This window comes from Delphinapterus leucas, chromosome 21 (assembly GCF_059928025.1).
Source record: "Delphinapterus leucas isolate spDelLeu-1000000601 "Yukka" chromosome 21, BTC_Dleu_Yukka2, whole genome shotgun sequence".
In the NCBI taxonomy this organism is placed as follows: domain Eukaryota; kingdom Metazoa; phylum Chordata; class Mammalia; order Artiodactyla; family Monodontidae; genus Delphinapterus; species Delphinapterus leucas.
Window position 1 is genome coordinate 29699551 of NC_143149.1, and position 25577 is coordinate 29725127.

General features: G+C 54.2%; 1 protein-coding gene across 3 annotated transcripts in view; it reads right to left on the minus strand.

Moving 5' to 3' along the window:
• Positions 1 to 3821: 3821 nt before the first annotated feature.
• FGFR1 (fibroblast growth factor receptor 1) overlaps positions 3822 to 25577 on the minus strand; it is a 48421-nt gene continuing 26665 nt past the window's right edge. Inside the window, exons 3-18 of one of the 3 annotated variants that reach the window (XM_022571242.2) lie at positions 18975 to 19241; positions 17512 to 17601; positions 17067 to 17239; positions 15325 to 15448; positions 14072 to 14262; positions 12037 to 12181; positions 9846 to 10042; positions 8739 to 8884; positions 8147 to 8268; positions 7609 to 7719; positions 6893 to 7083; positions 6110 to 6232; positions 5903 to 5973; positions 5498 to 5635; positions 5197 to 5302; positions 3822 to 5082 (exon numbers count right to left, since the gene is read on the minus strand). In XM_022571242.2, the coding sequence (XP_022426950.1) occupies positions 4906 to 5082; positions 5197 to 5302; positions 5498 to 5635; positions 5903 to 5973; positions 6110 to 6232; positions 6893 to 7083; positions 7609 to 7719; positions 8147 to 8268; positions 8739 to 8884; positions 9846 to 10042; positions 12037 to 12181; positions 14072 to 14262; positions 15325 to 15448; positions 17067 to 17239; positions 17512 to 17601; positions 18975 to 19241 (2372 nt within the window). In that variant the 3' untranslated portion in view covers positions 3822 to 4905. The remainder of the gene's footprint in view (positions 5083 to 5196; positions 5303 to 5497; positions 5636 to 5902; positions 5974 to 6109; positions 6233 to 6892; positions 7084 to 7608; positions 7720 to 8146; positions 8269 to 8738; positions 8885 to 9845; positions 10043 to 12036; positions 12182 to 14071; positions 14263 to 15324; positions 15449 to 17066; positions 17240 to 17511; positions 17602 to 18974; positions 19242 to 25577) is intronic. The other 2 variants (XM_022571250.2, XM_022571249.2) reach the window with 2 other exon arrangements.

A 25577-nucleotide genomic window follows, 5' to 3' on the forward strand; every position in this document is an offset into this window, starting at 1 on the left:
CCAAGACTACCTATGTCTGGTTTCAGATATAAGATCAGACATTTAGTCCTTGGGGCAGTCTTTTGAGGCCTTGTAACCATTCAGATGATGTCAGCAGCAAGACCAAGTTCAGACCATTTGGAAAACTATAATTGCAAAGTCCATTTCCCCTGTAGCATTAGGTCATTCCACTGGACCTTGTGTAAGGCCCACCCGCCATGTTGTTTTCCAACAGCTTCGTGTCCTTTAAGGGAGGACATTTTTTGCATAATGGAATCAGCTTGGTGCCTTAGATACCTCTTGTCTCCTCTGGCTTGGTAACCCGGGTAAGAACTTGGGTACCTCCGAAGCCAGTGATGGTGAGAGTGCCTGACCAACTCTTTCAGACTGACCCATCAGTAGGAACAGTGCCCTGGAAACAAAGTACCTTCTGAGACAGAATGGATATAACTCCCCAGTTAAGTCTTCCTGGATATAAAGAAGAAAAAGCTTCTTGGAGAAGCAAATGGGGAGTTCAACAGACTGGCAATCAGAAAGACTTGGCCGCGGCTTGGCTGTTCTGAGACAGCCCCTCTCGGGCCTGCAGAGGCTGCAGGGATCTGGGAGGCTGCCACTCTTCCAGCACATATGGCTTCCATTAGCCTCCATTTGCTAGGAAACATAATTAAGGGTTTAAGACTTAACCATTTGTTTGTGCTGGGTGCGTGTCTTTCTGGTCTGTTTGTCTTTCACAAACAAGACTATCTGTTAGTCACAGGGGTTGTTAGAGTCTGATATCATCCCTACGCTACCCAGTAACAAGTATCATGTTCAGATATTTACGTTGGGTGTCTTCAGTGTTGTCCATACTGAAAAAACTTAACATAATAAATAGGTTGCCCTGCAGCTGACCACCAGCCTTCTTCCCTTGGGGAGTGCTTAGAAGGGGAGAGGTATTTCAGCTGTGGGTGATGAAATTGGATTCCTTTACTTGCTGTGAAATTGAAAGCAGTTAGATGGGAGTCAATGGAACCAAGGAAAACTCAAATCTCCCCACCTGGGATCATCTAAATGAGGAATGTCATCAGCATTTCGCAGCAAGGAACTTTAAAACACTTCCTAAACCTCCTCTCCGCCTCACCATGTCCTGCCGAGGAACGCCAGTGCCTCGACTATGACGAATCCCGACCGTGCGGCCTTCCGGGCATCTCAGCATTGGCTTCGCGAGGTGATTCACAATAAATTTTCCCATTTTTCAAGTGATGGTTGTTTAATTAGTTCACATTTCAGGTGTTACACGTGAGAAAGGGATGAGCTAGTGCACTTGCTCCACCCTGTTTCAGCTGGATGCCTCAAGGGTGCTGCTGGGCTGCTCTACAACTCTTCCTGGCTTTCCCCATGAGCAGAGTGGGACTGGTTAGCTCAAGGGGTTTGGACCTCAGTTGGACTTCACCCATTTTTGCTTCATAAATAGGCATCTAAGACACTTGACACACCTCTCCTCCCCTTCTTCTGAGAGTCCTCAGAGAGGTCAAGGTTGTTGCTTTGTTTCATCATCGAGAGCACTTGGCTGGTGGGTCCCATGATCGTTAGATGCAGCCCCCTGCTGAAACCAAGCTAGCGGTGTTCTGGTAAATGATTAACACCCAACTCTGGCAGGGGCCGTGGTTGCAGGGGGAGCCCTGATTTGTAGCCTTCGCAGATTACGGTGATGTAAGTACTCCCACAAGGTTGATTTTCAAGCTACCAACAGGAGGTCACCGAACAATGCAGAGTTGGGAAGAGATGTACACGATCAGCTCAAGACACCATACTTAACAGACCCTAGGCCTCCTGGAGGAACGAGAGACACTTAAACCTCTAACTGGTGCATGCAGCAACTGTATCAGTTCCATGTACTGACACAGGCATCTGGGAGGCAGTACCGTGTAAATGGCCATAAATACTGTTAAGTGCCAACCTAGAGAGAACCTGCCCCAACCGAGTGTTTCTGAACACCAGGGTTCCTGCCGATCTGGCTCTCAGCAGCTGAGGGAATGGAAGCCTGTCTCCTTCCCCCGCTCGCTACTCTTCCCCACACATGCAGATACTGTGGCTGTACCGGCTGCTGATAATCTGAGCATAACTTCAGGCATTTTCTAAAGCCCAACCCCAGTGGTGATGTCAGACTTGGCCCTTGTCTCACACACTGAGAATTCTGCTCCAAAAGAAAAGTGTTGGTGGCATCTGACATGTGTGGACCTGCACTGTGCCATGTCTAATCCTGTATTTCGATCATTACAGGTCACACTGGTGATATCGAATAAATGCTCTATAACGTTAAAACCTAGACTAAAGATTTCCCGGTCACCACCAGCGCACAGCTGTAGGTAAGGTCAGACTAACGGAACGTGAAAGCCGACTGGCACGTTACTTAATCTTTGATTCTGGCTTGCTGGCTCCCCCCACTGGCGGCTGATCAACACAGCGACTCTGTTGTCATTGAGACAGATTCTTTCCAGCTGAGGTTTGATCTTACTTACCTGAGATCAATACGGTACAGTAGCGGTGCCCGGGGAAGGATGCTCCCCAGCTTGTGGCAATTAGAAAGGGCGGGAAGGCAGTATCGATCGATGCTGTGGTGATCCCAGACCCTAATCTTTTAACCCTCAGGAAACCAGACACTCAGTGCCTTGACAGCACGACATCTTCATTAGATAAGCTGGATTCCTTTCCTCGGGAGACCCAATCTGGTCAACTGAGTAAAATGGCCATTTCATTTTCTCTCAGGTCAATTTCACTATCTTTTATTTGCCAGTCAGCTCAGTCTCTCGGGAAATTCACGGGGGATTTCAGTAGTAACAGCGAGGACATCACTGTTACAATAACAGTGCCTTCTATCTCCCAGCACCTCTCCCGAAGGTACAGAAAGCCCTTTGTAAAAGATCGCCCATCCGTCCACACAGCCGTGGGCAGAAATCATCACGGGTTTACAAGGAAAGGCCCCACTAGAAGGTGTCAGGCGAATGGTTTTAAGTGCTAAAATTCATTTCCTGGCTCTGCCAACCGTATGCCTTCTTTAAACATAAACACAAATCACGATATGTTGACAGTTGCATATTCATTCACAGAGGAGGCCCAGGAGAAGAGAGAACTTTACAACAGTGGCGAGCCCCACAGCTGCCGAGAAATAGCTCAGAAAGGAAAATTCAGGAGCAAGCCCATTCTCCCGACAGGAATGAAAGCGTACTGGACTTCCTTTTGCACTCAGAAGGAATCCAGCAAAGGGCAAGATTTGGGGGTAGAAGCCGAGTACCAGTAGGCTGAGCACTGAGGTTCCAAGGAGCCAGGACCTACTTGGTGAGGGCAGTACTAACCAGCAGGTGGTGGAGGAAGAAAATTTCCAAGCAGCCAAAGCACAAACATTCAGACAATGTTCTCCCTTTCCTGAGGGCTGGGGTGGAGTTTGTATAGGAAGAACCATAGGAAGCCAAGATGTGTGATAGTCCCAACACACGCAATCTGATCACACGAATTCAGGAAGCGTGGATGGGTAGGGGGGAGGGGGAATCATGGACACAGAATAGCCTGGGAGGCAAGAAACATGAAGCAAGGGGGCCTGAAGGTAAAGCTCGTCTTAGGGGACAAGTCCTCCTTCACACAGAAGCACGGGCAAAGCCACACCCACACACAGAGGGGCAGCCGCGCATCTGGGCCTGAGTGCCTGCAGGCCCTCGTCGAATCACGCTTAGCCTACTCGCTGGCTCTTCTGAGGTCAGCCCCCAGCTCCCTGTCTGACCCTCAGACCCCACCTGGCCTCACCCTCTCCCCCGAGGAAACGGTCCGTGGTGGCGAGGGCCGCAGGGCCTGGCCCCAGGCCCAGCTTCTCTGCTCCCTGCCCATCATGCAGCCGTCTTCTTTCCCTGTCTTTCCCAAAGCATCGCAGAGCTAGGAGGCTTGTCCGGAGGCCTCAGTGCAGGACCTGAGGGCAAGAGCCGGTTGGGAGTGGGGAACCACAGAGAGCACGTAGTGCCCTCTGGACAGACAGCCCCAGAGCCCGTCAACCTTGCTCCTCTGCAGCTGACATTCTCTCCCGTGTCACACAGCCCGTATAAAAATGAAGCAGCAGCAATTTTTATTGAGGGACCTAAACTGAAAATAGGTTTAGAACATAATTTAAAAAAATAAAACAGCAAAAGTAGCAAAAAATATATGACCTTTTTAAAAACATTTTCCTTTTTTTTTTCTTTTTTCTTTGTTTTTAACATATAGCAACTGATGCCTCCCAGCCACCAGGAGCATCTTACCCAATGGGTAAATCTCTGGTAACGACCCTTTTAAAAAGACATGTAAATATATACTCAGATTTATACACTTTGTGTTTTCTTCATAGCTATGTACAAAGCCCCTGCTTTGGGGCTGGGCCCCAGGGCCACGACACTGCTCCCAGCCTTTGCGTCCCCATCCTCCGGTACCAGGTATTTGGTCAGCAAAGCAAATTAGTATCGGAATTAATAAGCCACTGGCACCATCCATCTGGAGCAGAGGTCGCCTTCCACGGAGGCCCGAGTGCTGACCACCCCCCCTCACTCCTGCTGTAGCCCGAGGACCGGGCACCTGCCACGGGAACACAGGCTGCACGGAGCAGACAAAACCAACACAGAAAAGCTCGGTCGGCTCTCCCTCGTGTGCTGCCCGTGCCCCCACTGCCTGACCCTCCAGGCAGTGCCAGGCGGCTGGGAGGGGTCCCGGTCCAACATTTGGGACGGAACCAAGTGGCCATCAACAAGTCCCCGCCTCCCTGCTCGTCTGTGTCAGCGGCAGGCTGAGAGGAAGAGGAGAGGGGAGCTCGGGGGCGACAGCTGGCTCCTGCCAGCAGGAAGGGCAGAAAGGAGGCGGTGAGTCCAGCGGGAGCGGGGCTGGGGCCGTAGCTGAGGATGGAGTCCGGGGAGGGGTGCGGGGTGCTAGTCAGCGCCGTTTGAGTCCGCCATTGGCCAGCTGGGCCGGGTGTCGGGGCAGACAGGGCTCCTCGGGCAAGGGCTCGTGAGAGAAGACGGAATCCTCCCCAGAGGAGCAGGTAGAGCTGCGGGTGTCGGGGAAGCTGGGGGAGTACTGGTCCAGGGGCATTGATAGGTCCAGGTACTCCTGTGGGAGGGGACAGAAGGACGCTGGACCCGCACTCTCCTCCCGGCAGCGGCAGGAGGAACTCAGAGAGAACCCGGCCGGCGGGGCCTGAAGGTCTGGGCAGGGCAGCCTCACCTGGTTGGAGGTCAAGGCCACTATGCGGTCCAGGTCTTCCACCAGCTGCTTGAAGGTAGGTCTTTGAGAGGGTACCGCGTGCCAGCAGTCTCGCATCATCATGTACCTGAGGCAGGCCGGTGAGGGCGGGGGAGGGAGGACCAGAGCTGATAACAAGGCTCAGGGCGGAGGGACCACGGGAGGAGTGACCGGGGAGGGCTGTGGTGTCTGTCTGACTAAGCACCCCTTCTTCCCTCTGCCTGCCCAGCCCATCTCTCCCCCAGGGTCCAGGCCTGGACCCCAGGCATCTTCTCCGGCTTACAGCTCATTGGTGCAGTTACTGGGCTTGTCCATACGATGACCCTCCTTCAGCAGCTTGAAAAGCTCCTCCACAGGGACGCCAGGGTACGGGGAGCCGCCCAGAGTGAAGATTTCCCACAGAAGCACCCCAAAAGACCACCTGTGGAGGAGCGTTCCGGGCACAGAGCTAGGCCACCCTGCAGTCCTTGCCGCTCTCCCTCCCCAGCACGGCAGGCACGCACCCTGAACCCGGCCCCGGCCCGCAACCCAAGTCCCTAACCCCAGGGGACTCCAGGGAACCGTGACCTCCGGGAACAGAGTGAAGGGGCACATACAATGTTTTTTTCTCTCAGAGATGGAATGCCAGACTCTACCGCCCAGGAAACTCTCTCCCAGCATCCCTGGCAACTGCTTATCTCAGACTCACACGTCGCTCTGGTGGGTGTAGATCCGGTCAAACAAGGCCTCGGGTGCCATCCACTTAACAGGCAGTCGGCCCTGCAAGCAGCACGGGGACACTGGCGGTGGCCCGGGGCAGGCGGGGGCACATGCAGGGCTGGACTTGGCTCACCCCACCACAGTGGAGCGGAGCCCCGGGCAGAGGACGGGCACCGAGGGCGGCGCCAGCACTTACGTTGGTCGTCTTTTTATAGTAGTCGATGTGGTGGATGTCACGAGCTAGGCCAAAGTCTGCGATCTTCATCACGTTGTCCTCCGTCACCAGCACGTTCCTGGCGGCCAGGTCTCGGTGTATGCACTGCGGAGCCAGGAAGGGAAGACGGATAGGAGTGAGGAGGGCGGGGCGCAGGGGAGGGTCTGCAGCCGTCTGTGGGCCCGCTCCCCTCGCAGGCCTTCGCCCACCTCACCACTCGACCTCCCCGAACGGTCCAGCTGCCCGCTACGATGGCCCTCGCCCGCACATCAGAGCCAGCCGTCCAAACACCCCCAGCTCTGGGCCCCTCGATCACGCCAGCAAACCCTCCATATCGACCCCTTTTCCTGCCTCTCCCAGCTCTTAGCTTTGGATTTGCACCCAGCAAGCGGAACCTTTCGCTTCTGTCCAGTGTGTACGAGCTCTCACGCCCCATCTCCCTGGGCGAAGCACATCCACACCAGACTGGGTTCAAACAAAGCAGCATTTACCGAGCACCAAAAGCTGTACTTAAGTCTCCCACAGGACCTCATTTTCCCCCGTAGCCGTTCTACAACGCAGGCGGTATTATTCTGACTTCACGTTTGAGGAAGAGTAAGGAGGCGGCTGCCTGAGGCTGCATAGAGAGTGCCAGTGCAGGGACTGGAACCTAATCCACCCTGACCCCAAGGCCACAAGGCCGCACTGGCTCTCCTGACTCTGACGTCCCCTAAGAGCGGCCCACACATCCCCCACCCCAGCCAGGGGAGCCTTCAGGAACCACACCTTCTTGGAGGCGAGATACTCCATGCCTCGGGCCACCTGATAGGCGCAGGATACCAGGTCCTTGGAGGACAGCTGTTCCTCGGGATGACGGCTGGGATTGTAGCAGTATTCCAGCCCCGGCGGCCTCCGGGCCTGCAGGTACTCTCGGAGGTTGCCCTTGGAGGCGTACTCCACGATGACATACAGGGGGCCTTGGGGACACGAGGACCGAGAGGCCGTCAGGGCCGCCGCACAGGCACACGGGCCTAGTTTCACCCCAGGAACTCCGCCCCCAACGGCACTGGGGGAACTGTGAGCCTGTTCCCCAAGCCTAACCTCCCCTTTTAGGGAACCCCGCAAATTCATTCCAACTCCCCAAAAAAACCCAGCAAAATCATTCTTCCCTGCACAGTCCAGGAAGTTCCCAAGCAAAGCTGGGGGCAAGAGCCCTAACCTAGACCACAGTAACTCAGCTGTTCCTGTCCACACAGTGTGTGTGAATCCTGGTACCTGTATGAACCCCAATGGGCACCAGCCCAGACCCTGAGAATCACATTCCAACTACTGCTAAACCAAACTCTCCTCCCAACCCACTTCCCGAAGCGTGGCTGAGAGATGCCGGGTCGCTGACACCCCAGCTAGTTATCTGCTCCCTGACTGACAGGCAGCAGGAAGCCCGGGGTTCCCTCCTGAGCCCCTCCTGACACGGGTGGGAAGCCTGCGGGCTCAGCGCCTACCGTCCTGCGTGCAGGCCCCCAGCAGGTTGATGATGTTCTTGTGTTTCCCAATCATCTTCATCATCTCCATTTCGGAGATCAGGTCCGACAGGTCTTTCTCGGTTGCATCCGCTTTGTGGACAAGCCAGAGAAGGGAATTGAGACTCGTTTGCTTTGGAAGGGAGGCCGACAGGAGAAAAACTAAGGGAGGGGGATGAAGTGAGCACCCAGGGGTCCCTTTTCTCTGGGACTTGCTTCTCTCCTCCCTTTTTCACATCCAAATGTATCCTCCCATCCCTCTTACGAGAGCCGGTGTTGCCATGAGCGGTAATGAGTAGGGCAGAGGCTACGTCAGGAAAATCAGTTGGCAATACCTGATGACAACCCAGGTGGATGCCAAGGAACAAAGTGAGATCGTAGTGATCTTGGGGTGCAGAATGCCTCCCACTCCCGGACATCCCTAAGCAGGCCACGTAGCGGGTGTGGGCAATGGCCCGAGGCCCACAGTTTGCTTGGAAAGGGAAGGGATTGTTTTTGCAGGGACACGAGCATCACTTACACTTCAGCATCTTCACAGCCACTTTGGTCACCCGGTTGGGTTTGTCCTTGTCCAGCCCAATGGCCTCCGCCAACACCACCTGCCCAAAGCAGCCCTCTCCCAGGGGTTTGCCTAAAACCAGTCTTTCGGGGAAACAAAGGGTGGTGGTATAAGCCGGGGGCGGTAAAGTTCAAACCTGACAGGACACCCCATTCCTCCCCGCCTCCACGTAGCTCCCCCAGCCGAGAGCAGAAGGTAGAAATCACCCTTTCTGATGCACCTCCCCCTATCACAGGGGACAGCTGAACTGTCCATCGATCTTTCATCACTGACAGCCCACAAGTACCTTGAGGGCTCAGATGGCACCTTATCCATGTGTGTAGGCCACAGCGCCTGGCATCTAGTGGCACTCACAGCATGGGGACAATGAAGGGGAGGGAAGGAAAGAAGAAAACCAGTGTGTATCCTGACTTCGTCTCTCAGCTTCACCTAACGTCCCCTGTGTCAGGTCAGGTCTGATGCGACGACCGTCGCTCCCTCGAAGGTCGGAGCACACACCACTGCCAGCGTTAGAATAACAAGCGGGGGTTCCCCAGAAAGTGGAGAGGGTTACCTGTCCCGAGGCAGCTCCCAGCGAGGGTCTTCGGGAAGCTCGTATTCAGAGACCCCAGCCAGCATGGGGGTCCCGCTGGAGGAGAGACGCGAGGGCCGGACCAGCAGGACCCCAGAGTTCATGGATGCACTGGAGTCGGCCGACACCTACGGGGAAGCGTGGGGTCACCCTTCCAGCGGGGACGGGGATTCCTCTCATCCCCAGTTAGGGCTTTTCGCCAACGGCAGAGGTATGTACCTGTCATCTGATGCTCCTTCCCCAGCACAGAGTGGCAGAAAGGCCACGGGGGGTCGGAAGACCTAGGTTCTAAAACTGACTTCTTTTCCCCACTAGCCTTTCTGGGCTTTGATTTACTCACCTTTCACATGAGCGTTCCAGACTGACATTGTGTATCTTACCACTGCAGTAGCAACTCTATTCTTGTCCCCATTCTTTGTGAAAACCCTGCCCCGGATTAGGGATTCCTGACTCCCAAAGCTCCTTCCAGAATTAGCCCAGCTCTTAGCGAAGGTGGCCTCCTTTCACACACCTTCACCCTCCGTTCCATTTCTGGGATGAGGGGTGCACAGGAGAGGGAGGGCATCTTGGGACCCAACTCAGGTCCTCTCCCCCACTCTGTACCTTTGCACCTCTATTCTCCTCACTTTTTAATTTTTTTGGCCACGCCTCGTGGCTTGTGGGATCTTAGTTGCCCGACCCGGGATCGAACCCGAGCCCTTGGCAGTGAAAGCGTGGAGTCCTAACCACTGGACCGCCAGGGGACTCCCCACCTTTGCACCTCTAATGGGCCCTGGGGGGCAGTTCAAACTCGCAGTACCAGCTGTGCACTCAGCCCAGCTAGAACTGTCTTCCAATCCACATGCCGGGTGAGCAGGTCACCGTGGCTGGGGTAAGATGGGCTCACGGACCAGAACAGCTTGGAGCCTGACTTGGAGCACTTGGGACAGGACATTCCCCTGCCCTGGCCCAGAAGCCAAAGCCCGAAGCAGTTGGCTGGGCACCGTGGCGAGGACAGGGCATTAGAGGGTCCCGGGGAAGGCCCCGAGGCACGGGGATGGCGCACAGCATGAGACAGAGTGTGCAAACCCCCCATCTACTTTCTGTTACCTGTCTGCGCAGAGGGATGCTCTTGGCCAGCTTGTGCACAGCCATCTGGCTGTGGAAGTCACTCTTCTTGGTGCCACTCTTCATCTTATAGATGATGACAGACCCCACCATGCAGGAGATGAGGAAGGCCCCCGTGCAATAGATGATGATCTCCAGGTACAGGGGCGAGGTCATCACCGCCGGTCTCTCTTCCAGGGCTGGGTCAGTGCGAACAGGGTGTTAGCGGGCTCGGGGCGGGGCCCGTCCACTAGGGTCCCAGCTCCATAAGAAACTCAACACCCATCTCCTTTCCTCTGGGAATCTTCAGGGCAGAGAAGAACCAAGCCAGGTCCCAGCTAGGATTGGGGTTCTGCCACTGAGCACACATCAGACGTTCTGTGATCGCTGAGGCTTCCTGATCCTGACTCGTATCCCAAGAGGGATGGACTGTATCTTGCTACCCGAAGCCCATCCTCATGAACTCAGGAGCCCTCCTTGCTCAGCGAGACGGCTGGGCTGGAAGGGTACCTGGTGCCCTGCAAGAGATGGCTGAGAACTCACTTGTGCTAGATGCCTTCCAGAGTGTCCCCATGAAAACTTGGCCCTTCTCTGCAGCGCCTGAGCACTGTGTCCCCCATCACAGGGGACAGCTGAACTGTCCATCGATCTTTCATCACTGACAGCCCACAAGTACCTTGAGGGCTCAGATGGCACCTTATCCATGTGTGTAGGCCACAGCGCCTGGCATCTAGTGGCACTCACAGCATGGGGACAATGAAGGGGAGGGAAGGAAAGAAGAAAACCAGTGTGTATCCTGACTTCGTCTCTCACCTTCACCTAACGTCCCCTGTGTCAGGTCAGACGTGTAAATATCCACGCCCCGCCAAACCACAGGTAAAACTAACTTAATTTCCAAATACGTCTGGACTGCTAAAGATGGAAAATGTAAACTTCTCTTAAGACTTCTACTCACAGGTCTAACTCCTAAAGCTGAAGAAGGACATGGAGGGGGGTTGTTTTATTCTCTTCTCCGTTTAGAATCTCGCCCTTCCCATCCCCACAGAAGCCCGTGCAGTTTAAGCCCCCACGCGGAGGCTGGGAGGGTTCCAACCAGCACCACTTCACAGAACACACATTCCCCACGAGGGGAGGGTCCCTCTCCCCCCACAGCTCTCCACCCACTCCTCCCCTTTTAAAGACCCCCGCCAGCCACAGGGGCCAGCACCCCGAGGACCTCCCCCGGGAGGCCCCAGGCATGACCCCAAAGGAGCCCAAAGGGAACCTCCCGAGGCCTGACAAGGGGACAGCAGTGCTGATAACAAGGAGAAGCGGTTCTGTTTTTCTCTTTCCCCAGCGTCGAGAAACACAGACAACCAAGTGGGAGCACACACAGGACAAAGACAGCGACGAGGAGAAAAACAGAACGCTTCTCTCCCTCCAGCGGGGGTGTTATCAGAGGAGGAGAGAGGGAGAGAGGAGACAAGAGGACAGAGTCTGCAGGAACCAGAGCAGCACAGCGCACAGCCCACGTGCAGGCCCTGCAGAGGCACCAGCCCACCACCCCGAGCAGGCTGCAGGCTCCTGCCTTCCCGGACCGGTGCACACACCTCCCCTCTGGAGAGAGGAGACGTCGGAGCCAAGGAGGATAAATGGGCACCATCAGGCCCCCTGTGTGCCTGGGAAAGGACTCGCTCGATGCAGCTCCAGTCCACTGTCTGGGTCTGGGTGGAGCCTCGCTCACTGTGAGGTGGCAGCATGGGAGTTAGCAGAGCATGATCCTTGCCAAGAGCAAGCCCCTCGTTCCAGGGTGCCTACGTTCAGTTACAGGGGGAGCGGGCCTTTCTGAGACTTTTGGGGGGTGCTGGCGATAAAGGATCAGACAAGCTAAGGAAGGCCGCCGGACCCAAGGAGGGAAGGAGCCTGCCCTGGAGGAGAGCCCAGCTGCAGGTTAAATCCAGGTCCCACGCATGCATCACACTGGCCCAGGGGAGAGCCAGAGGCAGGCACACAGGCGGGACACCTCCGCGTTCCTGCATCACGAGGAAAGCACCTGTGTGAACCGAGAGGATTCGACCTGCAGAGCCGGACAAATTGCTGGAGCCACCTGCTGGCCCTCGGAGCCCGGCTCTGTGTCTCCCCCAGCCCCGCGATGCATGCTCCACCCGTGCCCATGGCGAGGGCAGGACATCGAGAGGAGAAGTACAGTGTATACCTTCCAGAACGGTCAACCATGCAGAGTGATGGGAGAGTCCGATAGAGTTACCCGCCAAGCATGTATACTCCCCCGCGTCCTCAAAGGAGACATTCCTTAAGTGCAGCACCTCCATCTCTTTGTCGGTGGTATTAACTCCGGCCGTCTAGAAGAGACAACGGAAGCAACATGGACAAGCCCGGGACCTGAGACCTCTCAGAGGCGCAGAGGGAGGGAGGGAGGGAGGAAGAGGAAAAGGAAAAAACAAAAACAAAAACAAAAACAAAAAAAACCAGAGGAAGAAATGCTCCCCAGCGTCTCCTTTGCAACAAGGAACAAACAAAAACCACCAGGCAGCGCGAGACCTGTTAGAAGAAGAGAGTGGGACCCTGAGGAGGAGCTCGGCAGACCTGAGACGACACGAATGGCTGGTTACACCCGTCACCAGATGCTGGCAGCCCCGGCCCGGCCCGGCATGCGGCGGCGAGCGCATGGAGAAATGGGGCCCGGAGCGTGGGGGGCTGTTTGGTTTCCAGAGGGCGCACACAGGAGGGATGGAGAGGGCGGCAGCCACACACGCACACACGCCCGCGGACGCTGGTCCACTCTTCTCTCCATCACTCAGACCCTCCGTCTGCATGACCAGCCGGGACGCACCCCACACACAGCCAAGGAACACACACAAGGCACAGAGGGGGCGACACCAACACAGAACCAAACCAAACCAGCCTCCCAAGGCCGGGTATTTTTCCATGGCTCCGGGCACTAGAAACACAGCAGGGTAACAGGGGGAGTGGGGCGCTGGCCTCCCCACCTGCCCCAGCAGCTCGGGGCCTCAATCGAACTCCCAGCACAGGGGTCCCTCCAGCTCCCCGTTACCTTTTGCCACAGGTCTGGTGACTGTGAGCCACGCAGACTGGTTAGCTTCACCAATATAATTGGAAACCTTACACACATACTCCCCGCTCTGGGCCTCTGTCACATTGAACAGGGTCAGCACCTCCGCATCCGAGCTATTTATCCCCGAATGCTGGAACAGACCAACGACACGCCATCAGTTGGGCCAACACTGAGATGTGGCTGTATTTTGCTCCCATGCAGGCCCAGGAGCTAAGGCAAAGGGAGGCTGAAGTGAGACTCGCCATGTTCCCCTTGTTAGGACAACACAAGTGGACTTTGAAAGTCCAGAGCAGTTGACCGAAAAATAAACTAAAGAAAAAAATCACTGCCCCCAAGCAAACGTCCTGTTTGTGTTAAACCCCCTCCTCCAGGACGAGGGCAGGGACTGTGAATGGAGAGGGCGGCCAAGGCCAAGGCCAAGGCCAAGGCCACGGCCACGGCCCCACTTCCTACATGGCAGTTTCAGCACCCGAGGTGAAGAGCAGGGTGGCCGGTAAATCTCTGGGATGGCCAAGCCCGGGAGGATGAGGTCTAATGCTGGGACCAGGAGGGAAACCACTTTCCCAGCTTCTGGTGACTTCCTGTTGCAAGATCCACTGGAGAATTAGGCAATTAGCTTCCCTGGATTAATGGAGCATTCAGGGACAATCAAAGTCTGGGGGTGGGAGGAAAAAGGAAGAAAATGCCAATTACTCCTGAAACCGCTGAGGACTGACCTGTGGCCTTTGCTCTTCCAACCCTACCTAAGCCGTGCCTGTCATTCAGCCCACGTGCCAGAAAGAATGTGACTTGGGAACCAGGGCAGAGACTGGGTGATGCTGCCTAGAAAGGCTGTGGTCATGGGCAATGGAAAAGCAGGAATGCCAACGCCTTCCTGGAGTAGCTGACCCGAAAGCTTGGGCACAGTCACTGTTGATGCTCTTTAGAAACCAGCAATGCCCACCCCCAGCCTTCTGTGCCCCTCACGCCTCCACCCGTGACCTGCCACTGGTCCTGCGGAATGTGGCTGGGTCCCCATTGAAGATGGAGCCTGTATCCAAAGAGAAGGGATGGGGCCCCATCGTGGGCACTGAGCCTGACCACAGCAACCTGGGCCCCGGGAGATACAGGCCTCTTTCTCAGAGCCCAGCCCACGGAGACTGGGGCCAGGGATTACCTTCAAGATCTGGACATAAGGCAGGTTGTCCGGACCAATCTTACTCCCATTCACCTCGATGTGCTTTAGCCACTGGATATGGGGCTGCGGGTCGCTGTACACCTTACACATGAACTCCACATTGCTGCCCAGGGCCACTGTCTTGTTGGCTGGCAACCCTGCCTGCAGGATGGGCCGGTGAGGGGACCGCTCTGTGGAGGGAGGGAGGGGAGAGGCTCGTCAGGCTCTGCCACGGCTGCTCCTGGCTGAGGTGCTGACAGAGGGCACCCCAAAGGCCACCAAAGAGAAGCACTCCGGGACCTCAGCCCAGCCTACCCGTCCTTAGCTAAAACCACAGTCACTTAGACGCTTGCTGTTCAAAGTGTGGTCCAAGGGCAGCAGCGGCAGCATCACCGGCTTGTGAGAAACATCGAACCTCAGACCCAACCCCAGACCTCCCGGACCGGAAGCTTCTTTTTACAAGACCATAGCCTCAAAGCCGAAGCAGAATGCTGGCTGGGAAACTCTTTACCTTAAGGTTGCTAGAGAATGAGACTCAGAACCTCTAGAAGGAAGAGGCTGCAGTCACAGCACCCAGAGGCGTGACATTTTCCTAGTGTCTCATGCAATGCCTGGAGTCTGCATTCACCTGGGGCCTGTCCTCTCTGAGCCTCTCAGTCTGCTCTTCCGTACACTGGGAACAACAGCGCCTCTTTTTTTTTTTTTTTTTTTTTCTTCGGTACGCGGGCCTCTCACTGCTGTGGCCTCTCCCGTTGCGGAGCACAGGCTCCGGACGCACAGGCTCAGTGGCCATGGCTAACGGGCCCAGCCGCTCCGCGGCATGTGGGATCTTCCCGGACCGGGGCACGAACCCGTGTCCCCTGCATCGGCAGGCGGACTCCCAACCACTGCGCCACCTGGGAAGCCCAACAGTGCCTCTCTTGCAGGGGTGCCAGGAGAATTGCCCGTGGTGTAGTTACTGCACCCAGCAGACCGCTGGCATCCAGGGAGTGATAGCTACTATTAAGCTAAATTTACCACCACTACTCCAGTCACCTGCTGCAGAAGGGACTACCAACAGCACCTGTCACTTTACAATGAGTCTGTGGTAGGGCTCATCCTCCCACCTCTATTTACAGGTAAGGAAAGAGGCAGGTGACAGAGCTAATAAATGCCACACCATCCGGACTCCAACCCTAAGTAAACCTGGCTCCAGGCTGTTTTCTCAGCGTCCCTGCTCTTTACTCTAAGCTCCTACTCCTGTCCCTTCTTACCCACGACATCAAGCTGGTAGGTGTGGTTGATGCTGCCATACTCGTTCTCCACGACGCAGGTGTAGTTGCCCTTATCAGAAGGCACCACGGAGTCCATTATGATGCTCCAGGTGGCATAACGGACCTGAGCGGAAACATGCCAAAGGGTTCTACTGCGGGTCTGGAGGAAGAGGCGGTGCTGTTGCCCCGAGGCGCTTACCCTCCAATCAGAGCACGGAGGACGCAGCCCGGCTGCACAGTGACCCCAGCCCATTTATACTCTGCAAGAAGGCATCAGGCAGACGGGTGTGAGGACCCAGAAAGTCTCCCCACAAAGGCCAAGGCCATCGTGATCTGTACAAATGTGCCTTTTGCACCCTCCCAAATATACTGGGAACTTCCCCAACCCTGCACCCCTGTCCACCCTGTTCTTGTGCCAGAACAGCTCCCCGCTACGAGTCCAGCCCTGCCTGCCCTTGACATCTCATTTCAAAGTCCATCTCCTCCAGCCCCATCTCCGGCCAAACCTGTTCTCTCCGTCCCTCTGTACCTTGCAGGTGCAGTGCCCACGGATATCTGCCATCTTATTAGACAGAATTCTGTATGGGCAGGATACTGCCTCATGAGACTCAGAGCACAGAGCCTTGCATACAGCAAGTGTTGGGTGAATTAATTTAAACAGTTTCCATATTTTTTCTGATCTCCTTTGCTTTTCTTATACAAGAATAATGAGAAAAGAGCAGCTAAGTGAAATGGAAGAGAAACAGGAACGATAAGGATGATCAGAGACTTTAAAGGAGGGATTAGATGAAGATGTTCTTCCTGGAATTGTAAATGGGCAAAGGACACGGATAAACAATTCCCACAACAGGAAATGGAAATCACTTATGAACACATGAAAATTCTAAGTTCGTTACTAAGCAAAAGAGCCCACAGAGAACAATGCGATACTCTCATCTATCAAATTTGTTGGCAAAGGTAGAGTGAGCTTGTCATTCTCATACTCCGCTATGGGAGGGAAAGTTCATTTTCTCTTCAAGAAAGTAGCTGTTACACAATAAAATAAAAAATAAAATCGCACCCCAACTGATTACATCATCCTCCATTAGAGCAAATATCACAGTAAAATTTTATGTCTTCCCATTGTACTTTGAACTCTGTTGCCTAGTACATTTTCTGGAAAGACGTGTTCGAGAAATGTTCATGTAATAAATGAATACATGAATGAATGGATAAAATTACCTAATTATCAGGAAAAAAAGGTAATTGGGTAGCGTGCATCAAGGGCTTAAAAAATGCTTACACTTTGATCTAGTAACTTCCCTCAATCTGTCCTAAAGAAGAATATTTTAAAATGCTGACATAGACTTAAGCACAAAGATATTCACCGCAACATTATTTATAGCAGTGAAAAACTGGAAAATAACTAGCATTGCAAAATAGTTCATTAAATTATGGAACGTTTTAAAACCGGGATATTATAAAGCCATGAAAAATTATCTTTCAAACACATGACAAAAGACTCATAATGTTAACAACTGACAAGAAATTATACAGACGTGATCATCCAAGTAAAAACCGTATGTATACACAGAAAAAAAGACTGAAAAGTTTTAACTTTATATACACTCTTTTGTATTTGAAAAATTTTTAATTTTATAGATAGAAAGCGTTATTTAACACAATTAAAGAATATAAAGAAGGATTTTTCTAAGCAGCGGCTCCTGTTCCCCTGCTTCTAACTTTCATATAAACACAGGTACCTTGTAGCCTCCGATCCTGTGGTCAGGCTTGAATTCTTTGCCATTTTTCAGCCAGCGCAGCGTGGGGTTAGGGGTCCCACTGGAAGGGCATTTGAACTTCACTGTCTTGGCAGCTGGCACTGCGTGCAGTTTCTTTTCCATCTTTTCTGGCGACGTCCAGTAGGGAGCCACGGCTGCCCGGGGAAAGCCGAGAGAGAGACAGAGAGAGAGACGGGCAGGGCCTGGTCAGGCTCAGGAGCGAGGGCCTCCGCCCTCCCGCCCACCCGCCCACCACCTGTGGATGACGCCTGCACTGATCCGGACCCCCGAGGGATCCCAGGGCCAAGCACTGTGACCCCACATGCCCCCTCCTCCCCTTCTCCAGACAATCACCCGAGCGCCCCTCTTCCCGTTCAAACCCAACACCCAGGCCCAAAGGGCAGTAAGGTAGGAAACAGTGTCTCACGCATACGGTTTGGTTTGGTGTTATCTGTCTCTTTCTCCTCTGAAGAGGAGTCATCATCGTCATCATCGTCCTCCGAGGAGGGGAGAGCATCTACGGGAAGGAGAAGGGGGTACTGACGTCCCTCCAAGGGAACAGGGGCTGGCGAGATTCCCATCCAATCAACAGCCACCCAAAGAACACAAAGGCCAGCCCAGTTATAGATGACCGCAGCTACCCCTCCCCATACTGTCCCCCGGTCCCACTCCTCCCTTAGTGCCTGTCCCTCGGAGGGAGAGACACGGTTTATTTAAGAACTGCATGCTCTATGCGTGTCGCCCTCCTCCACCGACCCCAACGCCCTGCCCTCCTCTGCCCAGAAGAAGCCTTTACACTGGGCAGCTCCATGTCGGGCAGGTGGGCTCTCTTCAATTTAACTCCACCCTGCATTCAGAGGCTCACTCAACTCAGCATCGCCTGGATGCGCAGGGTCTCAGAACTAGCAGCCAGGGAACCTGTGTCCTCCTTTGGAAACCCAGATCTAGGCACTGCGGCCAGAAGCCATTTCCGAAGCCATGGGCTGAACGACGTGGAGTTGGATTTTTCCTAGCACGCATCTGCTGAGGTCTGGGAGCTGCCCTTCTTAACCAGAGCAGACAGGGAGCCCACAACACAGTCCGCAGCTGCCAACACCTGTCCCCAACAAGTATCCACCCCTTTTAGCATGTGGTCACCAATCAGGGTTCATGCCAGATCTTTTTCCAGTCCTTTCTAGTGCTTTTGGGGGTCTGGAGGGAAAAAAAGGAGGCAAGTCCCTCAGTTAGGGGCAGGTTCTAGATGATGCCCAGGGGAGGAGATGCCAGGCCCGCACCCGGGGACGCACAAACGGCATAAAGACGATTTCAGCTCTACCTTATTTAATCCTAAGGTTTTGTACAAGTCGCATCCTACAAGTGGCAGATCCCCAAAGTCACAGAGCCCTAGGGTTCCCTGGCTGCCCTAACAGCTCTGGAAGCCGGAGGACAGATGTTTTCCGTCAAGCCGTGGATACGGCGGCGCACCTGGATCATCCCCCATCACCCGGGGACCTCACCACGTATGCGGGGGTGCTAATTACTAAGCCAAGTACCAAGTCCAAATGGCCAGGGAATGAGAGGGTGGAAGTTGCCTCGGCCCTCGTAGCACCCGGAGGACTGGGCAAGCTGGGGTGGAGAAATCACAGTGTCTCACTGCCCCCGATGTGTCAGCAATCACCTCCGAGGTAGGTCCCGGAAGCCCCTGCTCTCTGGCCTGAGGCCGGCACCACGGGTCACCCCTGAGAGCTAAGCCACGCGGCGGGCAGGGAGCGATGTTAGTGGGCAGCAGCTTCTGCAGCAGAGTAGGGGCAGATCACAGCCGGGCAGAGGGCCTGCCTCCCCCCGAAACCAGCAGACAGGGTTGGAGGGCAGGGGGTCTGAGGGAGGGGGAGGGCGGGCTTTGCTACCAACCTGAGACGTTGACGGAGAAGTAGGTGGTATCGCTGCCCGAGGGGCTGCTGGTCACGCAGGCGTAGAGGCCGGAGTCGGCGGGCACGGAATCCCGCACCTCCACCTCCTCCCCCGTGATGCGGGTGCGGTTGCTTTCCACCAGCTGCACCCCGTCCCGCAGCCAGTTGATGCTCTGAACATCGTCCCGCAGCCGACAGCGGAGCTGCAGCAGGTCACCGGGGTGGACCAGGAGGGACTCCACTTCCACGGGGGCTCCCCAGGGCTGGGCTGCTGCCGCCACAGGGGCCGGGAAGAGGAAGCGGGGTGGGGGGGAGGGGGGGAAAGACAAAGGGCATTATGCCAGCCGCACTGAGTTGCAGCATCCCAGGGGCTACGGAGCTGGGGAGGGGGGAATGGGAAGACGGGTCAGTCGGGAGACGGCTGGCTACCTGGGCACCCCCATCGCTTCTTCTCCACCCCACTCCTCCAGAGGGCAAAGGAAGAAAGAGGCAAAGTTAGGAAGCAGCTGCAGCAGCATTAAGCGGTTCAGGGTTCATTTCTCTCCATCCTAGGGGGACAGCCGGCCCTTCCCAGGACCCCTGTGCGTCCAGAGTGTCCCCTCCCCACACACTCAGCTCTTTGCCAAGAGTGGCCGCTTCCCGGAGGAACACCCCGTTTGCTTCTGGCTGGGGCAGCCTTACCCCTTTCCCTCGGAACCGTTGAACAAGCCCCCCTGCCACAAACCTAGCAGCCCCGATCCACGTGGGGGGCAGTTTGTCATGGGGGGTGTCTGGGTTCAAGTGATTCAGCACTGGGGGGTCTGAGCCCCGCAATGGGTCTGATACACAGGGTGCATATGTGGGAGAGACAGCTCAAGAGAAGGTCAGCTCAGGGGAGCCTCTAGCTAACAGGTGTTGGGCCAGAGGATTCGGACCTTTTGACTATATTAGGAACGGAGGCCGGCAGCTGCCACAAAACCCACACTTGCTCTGGCAGCAAAAGCCATTGCACACAAAGCTCCTTTCTCCTCGTCCCACTGCAGGGCTCCCCCTCTCCAGCCCCCCACCTTCCTCTCCCCTGCCCCCCACCGACACACGGGCACACACATCTACTTCCCCTCACCTCTCCTTCCCCAGAGTCTGGGGATCCGCACACCCATCCCTCTCCACCAGCAACACTGCACTCACGCTAACAAGAAGGCCTGAGGCCGGACACAGAAAGAGGCCACCATCCCAGGCGGACCCCTCTGCACTAACAAGGGGGAAACGCAGCTCCTAGTTCCTCTTGGGACGTGCAAGCCTGCTCTCGGCATCTTCTGTCCACTGTCCATCGCCCACCAGAAGAACACATCTGCTGCAGTTCCCGTCTACCACCTGACTAGTTTCTGCTGCCTTTTGGAACCTTCCTTCTTTCTCACCATGGGTTCATCACCAGAGGCTCGCCAGGGGGCCCCCTGCCCTGCAGGCCCCTGATGCGCGAGGCTCTGAAAGGCACCTGGCCCTACTGCCCTGCTGGGCCTTGCATCTCTGCCTGGCTCCGTCCACACACCCTCCGGTTCTCAGCCTGGCTGGAAACTGCCTCAAACCCTTCCTCTCTTTTTTGTTTGTTTGTTTGTTGTTTTGGCCACGCTGCCACGTGGGATCTTAGTTCCCCGACCAGGGACTGAACCCGCACCCCCTGCATTGGAAGCTCAGAGTCTTAACCACTGGACCACCAAGGAAGTCCCTCAAAGCCCTTTCTGACTCCACTCTGGGTCAGGTGCTCTCCCTTCTCACTTGTCACACTGAAGGAAAGTCCCCTTTCTCGACTGGGTTGTGAGTGTGGGGACGTGTCACATTTACCTTCAAATCCCAGCACCCGGTAGGGCCCTGGCACATGACAGCTGGCAATAAATGCACGCTGAATGACGTAACAATGATGCACTGTTTCTTCATCAAATTCCCTTCCAAACTCCCTCTTCTCCTTCACCACCTCATTTTAAAAAACTCTTTCTGAAGTCCCAAACAGGTTTCTTCTAGAAACCTCACCAATGAAGAAATGAGTGTCCTGGGAGCCAAGGACTAACAGTAGTTTTGCTCAGAGGGGCCTCGGATAAGGCTCAGAGGCCAAGGCTGCAGGCCCCGGCACCCTTCGACCCAAGGGCTCTGTCTTAAATATTGGGCAAACATGGAGTCATCAGAAAGGGCGTGCTGCTTTAAAAGGCTTTGAAAACCACTAGGCCCGCACTCATTTATTTCTGTGAGTCACGTCAAGAGGAACGTCACCAAAGGTGAGCAGACCACACAGCTCATTAAATATAAGCTTTTGTGGGTCTTAAAAAAAAAGTTATTCTTTCCATTTTTAATGGTTTGTGGTTTTGCCAAAAGAAGGCAGAAGAAAAGCCGTTCAGACTTGACCCTTAAGGAGAACAGAAGACGCTCCTGTGGATCAAATCTTATTTCCCTGCAATGACCTCACTGATTAAATATTTTGCAGCTCGTGATCTGTACCAGCCGTTGGTCAAACAGTAAACTCCGGTAAACTCAAATTCTTAGCCTCTGGCATCACAGCCTATTTTGACAGGTCCCAGAAACAAAAAGGTAGCAAGGAGCACACCGGCGTTTCCCCAGGAGAAAGCAGCAAATGGAGACTGGTCCTGCTGAGACCAAGCTCTGGCTGATTCTAGCTTGGATCCTAAACTTCCCACTCATTCCAGCCAGGACGTGCGAACAAAACTCTTGTACGTGGTCCATTAAAGCCTCAAGAGCCAGCTTTCTTGTCCCTGCTGCTGGAGGTAAAGCTCCCCATGATGTTCCAGGCCCTGGTGAGCTAGTCCCATTCATTCTCCTGATCGATATCCTGTGCTGTGTAGAGGATGTATTCTAACCCCGTGCTTGGCATTCAACACTCGTCACAGTCTGTTCCCACCTCCACATGCGACCTCGTCCCCACTTTTTGCTCCAAGTCTGAATGTTTCCTGCACGAACTGCCTTACTTCTGCCCCACAATGAAGCTTACTTCTGCTCAAGACTGTCGGGCATCTCTCTAGAGCCCTCCTACCCACCTACTCAAAGTGTACCATCCGAGACACCCAGGAAGCCTTCTGCTGGCACGAGTGGTCTCTACCCTCATTTTCTGTACAACAGTAACCGTCTGAACCACAAAGATGCACACTCAGTTCCGTACCGTGTTGCACTGTTGCTTTTTCAAACAAGTTTATTGAGATGACAATGCACATGCCATAAATTATTACTTATTCACATAAATTCGCCCATTTAGAGTGTATCATTCAATGCTTTTCAGCACATTCACCGAATTATGCAGCAATCGCCACCATCTGACTTTAGAACATTTGCATCGCCCCCAAGAGAAACCCTGTACCCATTAGGAGTCACTCCCTGTCCTCTCCCCCTCCCCCAGTCTAGGCAACCACTGATCTGCTTTGTCTGTATAGATGTGCCTACACTCGATAGTTCATATCAATGGATCTGTACAATATACAGTCTTTTGTGTCCTCCTTCTTTCTTTGAGCATGTTTTCATGGTTCTTCCATGTTGTATCATGTCTCAGTACTTCATTCCTTGTAACGGCCAAATAATATTCCGTTGAGTGGATGTACCACGTTTTATTAATCCATTCATCGGTTGATGGAAATTTGGGCGCACTATTTCCTAACTGTCAAAAGGGTCCATGTCTCGCCTAAGAAACAGCCAGCAACTCAGGGCAGAATTGCCTGTCATAGTTTTCCCACAGTGCCTAACCACGTCAGAAACTCAGAAAATACTCAGTAGGCCTTGAACTGAAGCTCGCGTCTGGCACAGACTGATTTTTGGAAGAACCAAAAACCAGCTGACGGCTCTTGGGTGATTTTCTTCATGGCTAATAGTGCTCTCGGACGTGTGTCAAAGTCTCCACTTACAAAGCAGGTAAACACCGCTTTCTTTTAGGAGGTGATGGAACGGTAATGGACTGCTTGCTGGTTTACCGGGCCCTGCCCCTCTACGTCACCCCCTGGAGTAGCAGCCCCGACCTTGGAGAGTCCTCTGTAAGGTGGCTGATGAAGGACATCACTGTTCACCGGCCGCCTGCGACAATCACGTCACTACTCTCCATTCTCTTTTGGTCTTTCCAGGGTCCCCCATTTATGCCCTCATTGGAAAGGCCCTTGTATCTGTGGCTCCATCTCTACTGAGCTGGCCTTTCTCTGGCCGAGACCCATGGACCAGGGCTCTATGTGTTGTTAGCAGTCAAGAAAGGAGCCAACTGACAGCTTTACTGGGCTGGCCGTGAACGATGAAGAAGAGAAAGCAGTTTATTGCTCAGCAACTTGAAAAGACATTCCAACTCTTGGAGCACGTGATGAATTGGAATGGGGATGCTGAGGGAGACGGCAAACCCACACACGTGCTTTATGTGTCCCGCGCTTCCTGAGGGATGGGGAACAGAGGCTGGAGGACATGTGGTATCTGGATTCCGTGGTGACCAGGCTCTGGGTGCAATGCGCTTGGAGTGCACTGTGGGAAAACGGTGTATCATGCTTCCACGCCCACATCAGTCACTACCATCACCACCGGGAGCTAGATGGTTAGGCTTAGGGTTAGGGCTGAACTTGCACACCCTTAGAGGATTAAGGCCGTCAACAACTTGGCCATCTCTCCAGAAGACAAGGAGAGGACAAAGCCTCCTGCATAGCTGCCTGAATCTGGGGTTCAGGAGCACTGTAGTCCTGGGCAGCTCCTGGGATGGTGCAGCTGGCAGGTGGACTGTGGAAGGCTGTGCAGGCTGGACCTGGTACCCCCTTTAGTGGGAGGGAAAGGGATTCAACCCCGTCCTGCTTCTCTGATGGAGCCCCTCCATCCTCCAGGGGGAATTAGGAGCAGATACGGGACCCAGACTTTTTAGTAATCCTCAAGGAAGCAGCTAGAGGTGAGGGGCAGTGCTCTCAAGTCTAGGAACATGATTAACGTTAACGGGGCCCTACTGTGTCCCTCTCCCTTCCTACTTTCCTCCAAAATACCAGGGCTTTGTAATTCCCAACAAGCCAACAGGATGTAGCATTTGGCTTATGGCAGGACTGGCAGAAATCTGCCACTGTCATCTAGCAGGCAGTTCTGCCCTGGGTTCATCAGATCAGATCCAAGTTCTTGATTCTAAACTCTGAGTCTTCTGCCAGCCATGGGCACCGTGTAGGGTAGGGAATGGCCTTGAGGAGGCTCCAATCCATCCAAACGTTGTCATTAGAAGATGAAACCCCAGTTTCCAAAAAATCCAAGAAGACAGAGGCTTTCTCCAGAATGGCTATCACTAGGTGTCTCTGTGAGCCCCTGTTACTGGGCAAAGAGATGTAAAGGATTAAACTAAGCAGCAGAAGGGCTGGTTAACCTTGTGCTAACCAGGGTGATAAGATTTATGCGATACTTGATCATACAACACGAGGCAACGGGACAGGTGAGAGAGCCCAGGACAGGTGATCCAGCACAGGCTCTGAGGTTTCAGAACTCAAGTACTGGTGGTCAGGGCAGACGGCGATGTTCACAGCACAGGGGAACATGACGGTAGGGAAAGGGAGCGAAACTTTGGGGGGAGCAGAAAAGGATGAGGTGCTTATGAGCAGTGCTGTGCCTCGGGATGAAGGGGATGGGAGATGAGGTCAGATGCATGGCCTGCTTGGAACAAAAGAAAACATAGTAGAAAACAGCCCCCAAGGTGATTTCAACTTATAAGGTGGGGGATAGAACAGAACCACTCAAGAAGTCCCAGGGAACACATTTCTCTGCAGAGACTGTGAATGCAGGCCTTTCATGTCACAAGGACGAATATGCCTGAAAACGTATTACTGAAATACCATTTCACCAGCCCTGGTCCCATAAGAACCAGTTCGGTCTGGAAGTCATCCATCCCCGAGCCTCACAACTTTGCACGAACCCAGGAAGGAATAACAACATACTTGCATAGCGCTTTGCAACTGACCACGCGCCTCCCCATATATTATCTTGGGATCCTTAAACAACTCTGAAAACAGTAACACCAAAACGGGCAGTATGCTTACTATATACACCCCACATCCTGCGAACACTTTTAACACACACTATCACTGAACCCTCACAGCAACCCTATGAGGTTGATAACCACTCTTTTTTTTTTTTTTTTTTTTTTTTTTTGTGGCACGCGGGCCTCTCACTGTTGTGGCCTCTCCCGTTGCGGAGCACAGGCTCCGGATGTGCAGGCTCAGCGGCCATGGCTCACGGGCCCAGCCGCTCCGCGGCATGTGGGATCTTCCCGGACCGGGGCACGAACCTGTGTCCCCTGCATCGGCAGGCGGACTCTCAACCACTGCGCCACCAGGGAAGCCCGATAACGACTCTTATCTCTACCCTGTGGGTATAGAAACTGACAGCTGCTCCACAACCCTGTGGAGTGGGTACTATCATCCTCATTTTACAGAGGGGACCCTGAGGCACCTGGAGGTTCAGGATGTGTCCAAGGCGGCCCACCTAGTCAGTTAAGTGGCTGAGCAGGGATTCGCACCCAGGTGGCCTGGCTCTCCACAATCCTCACACATCCAGAGCCCAGGTCTACCGCTTTGAAAGGCAGCCCTTATTTTCACTGTCTTTGCAATCCTTGACTTCCAGAAGACAACGGAAA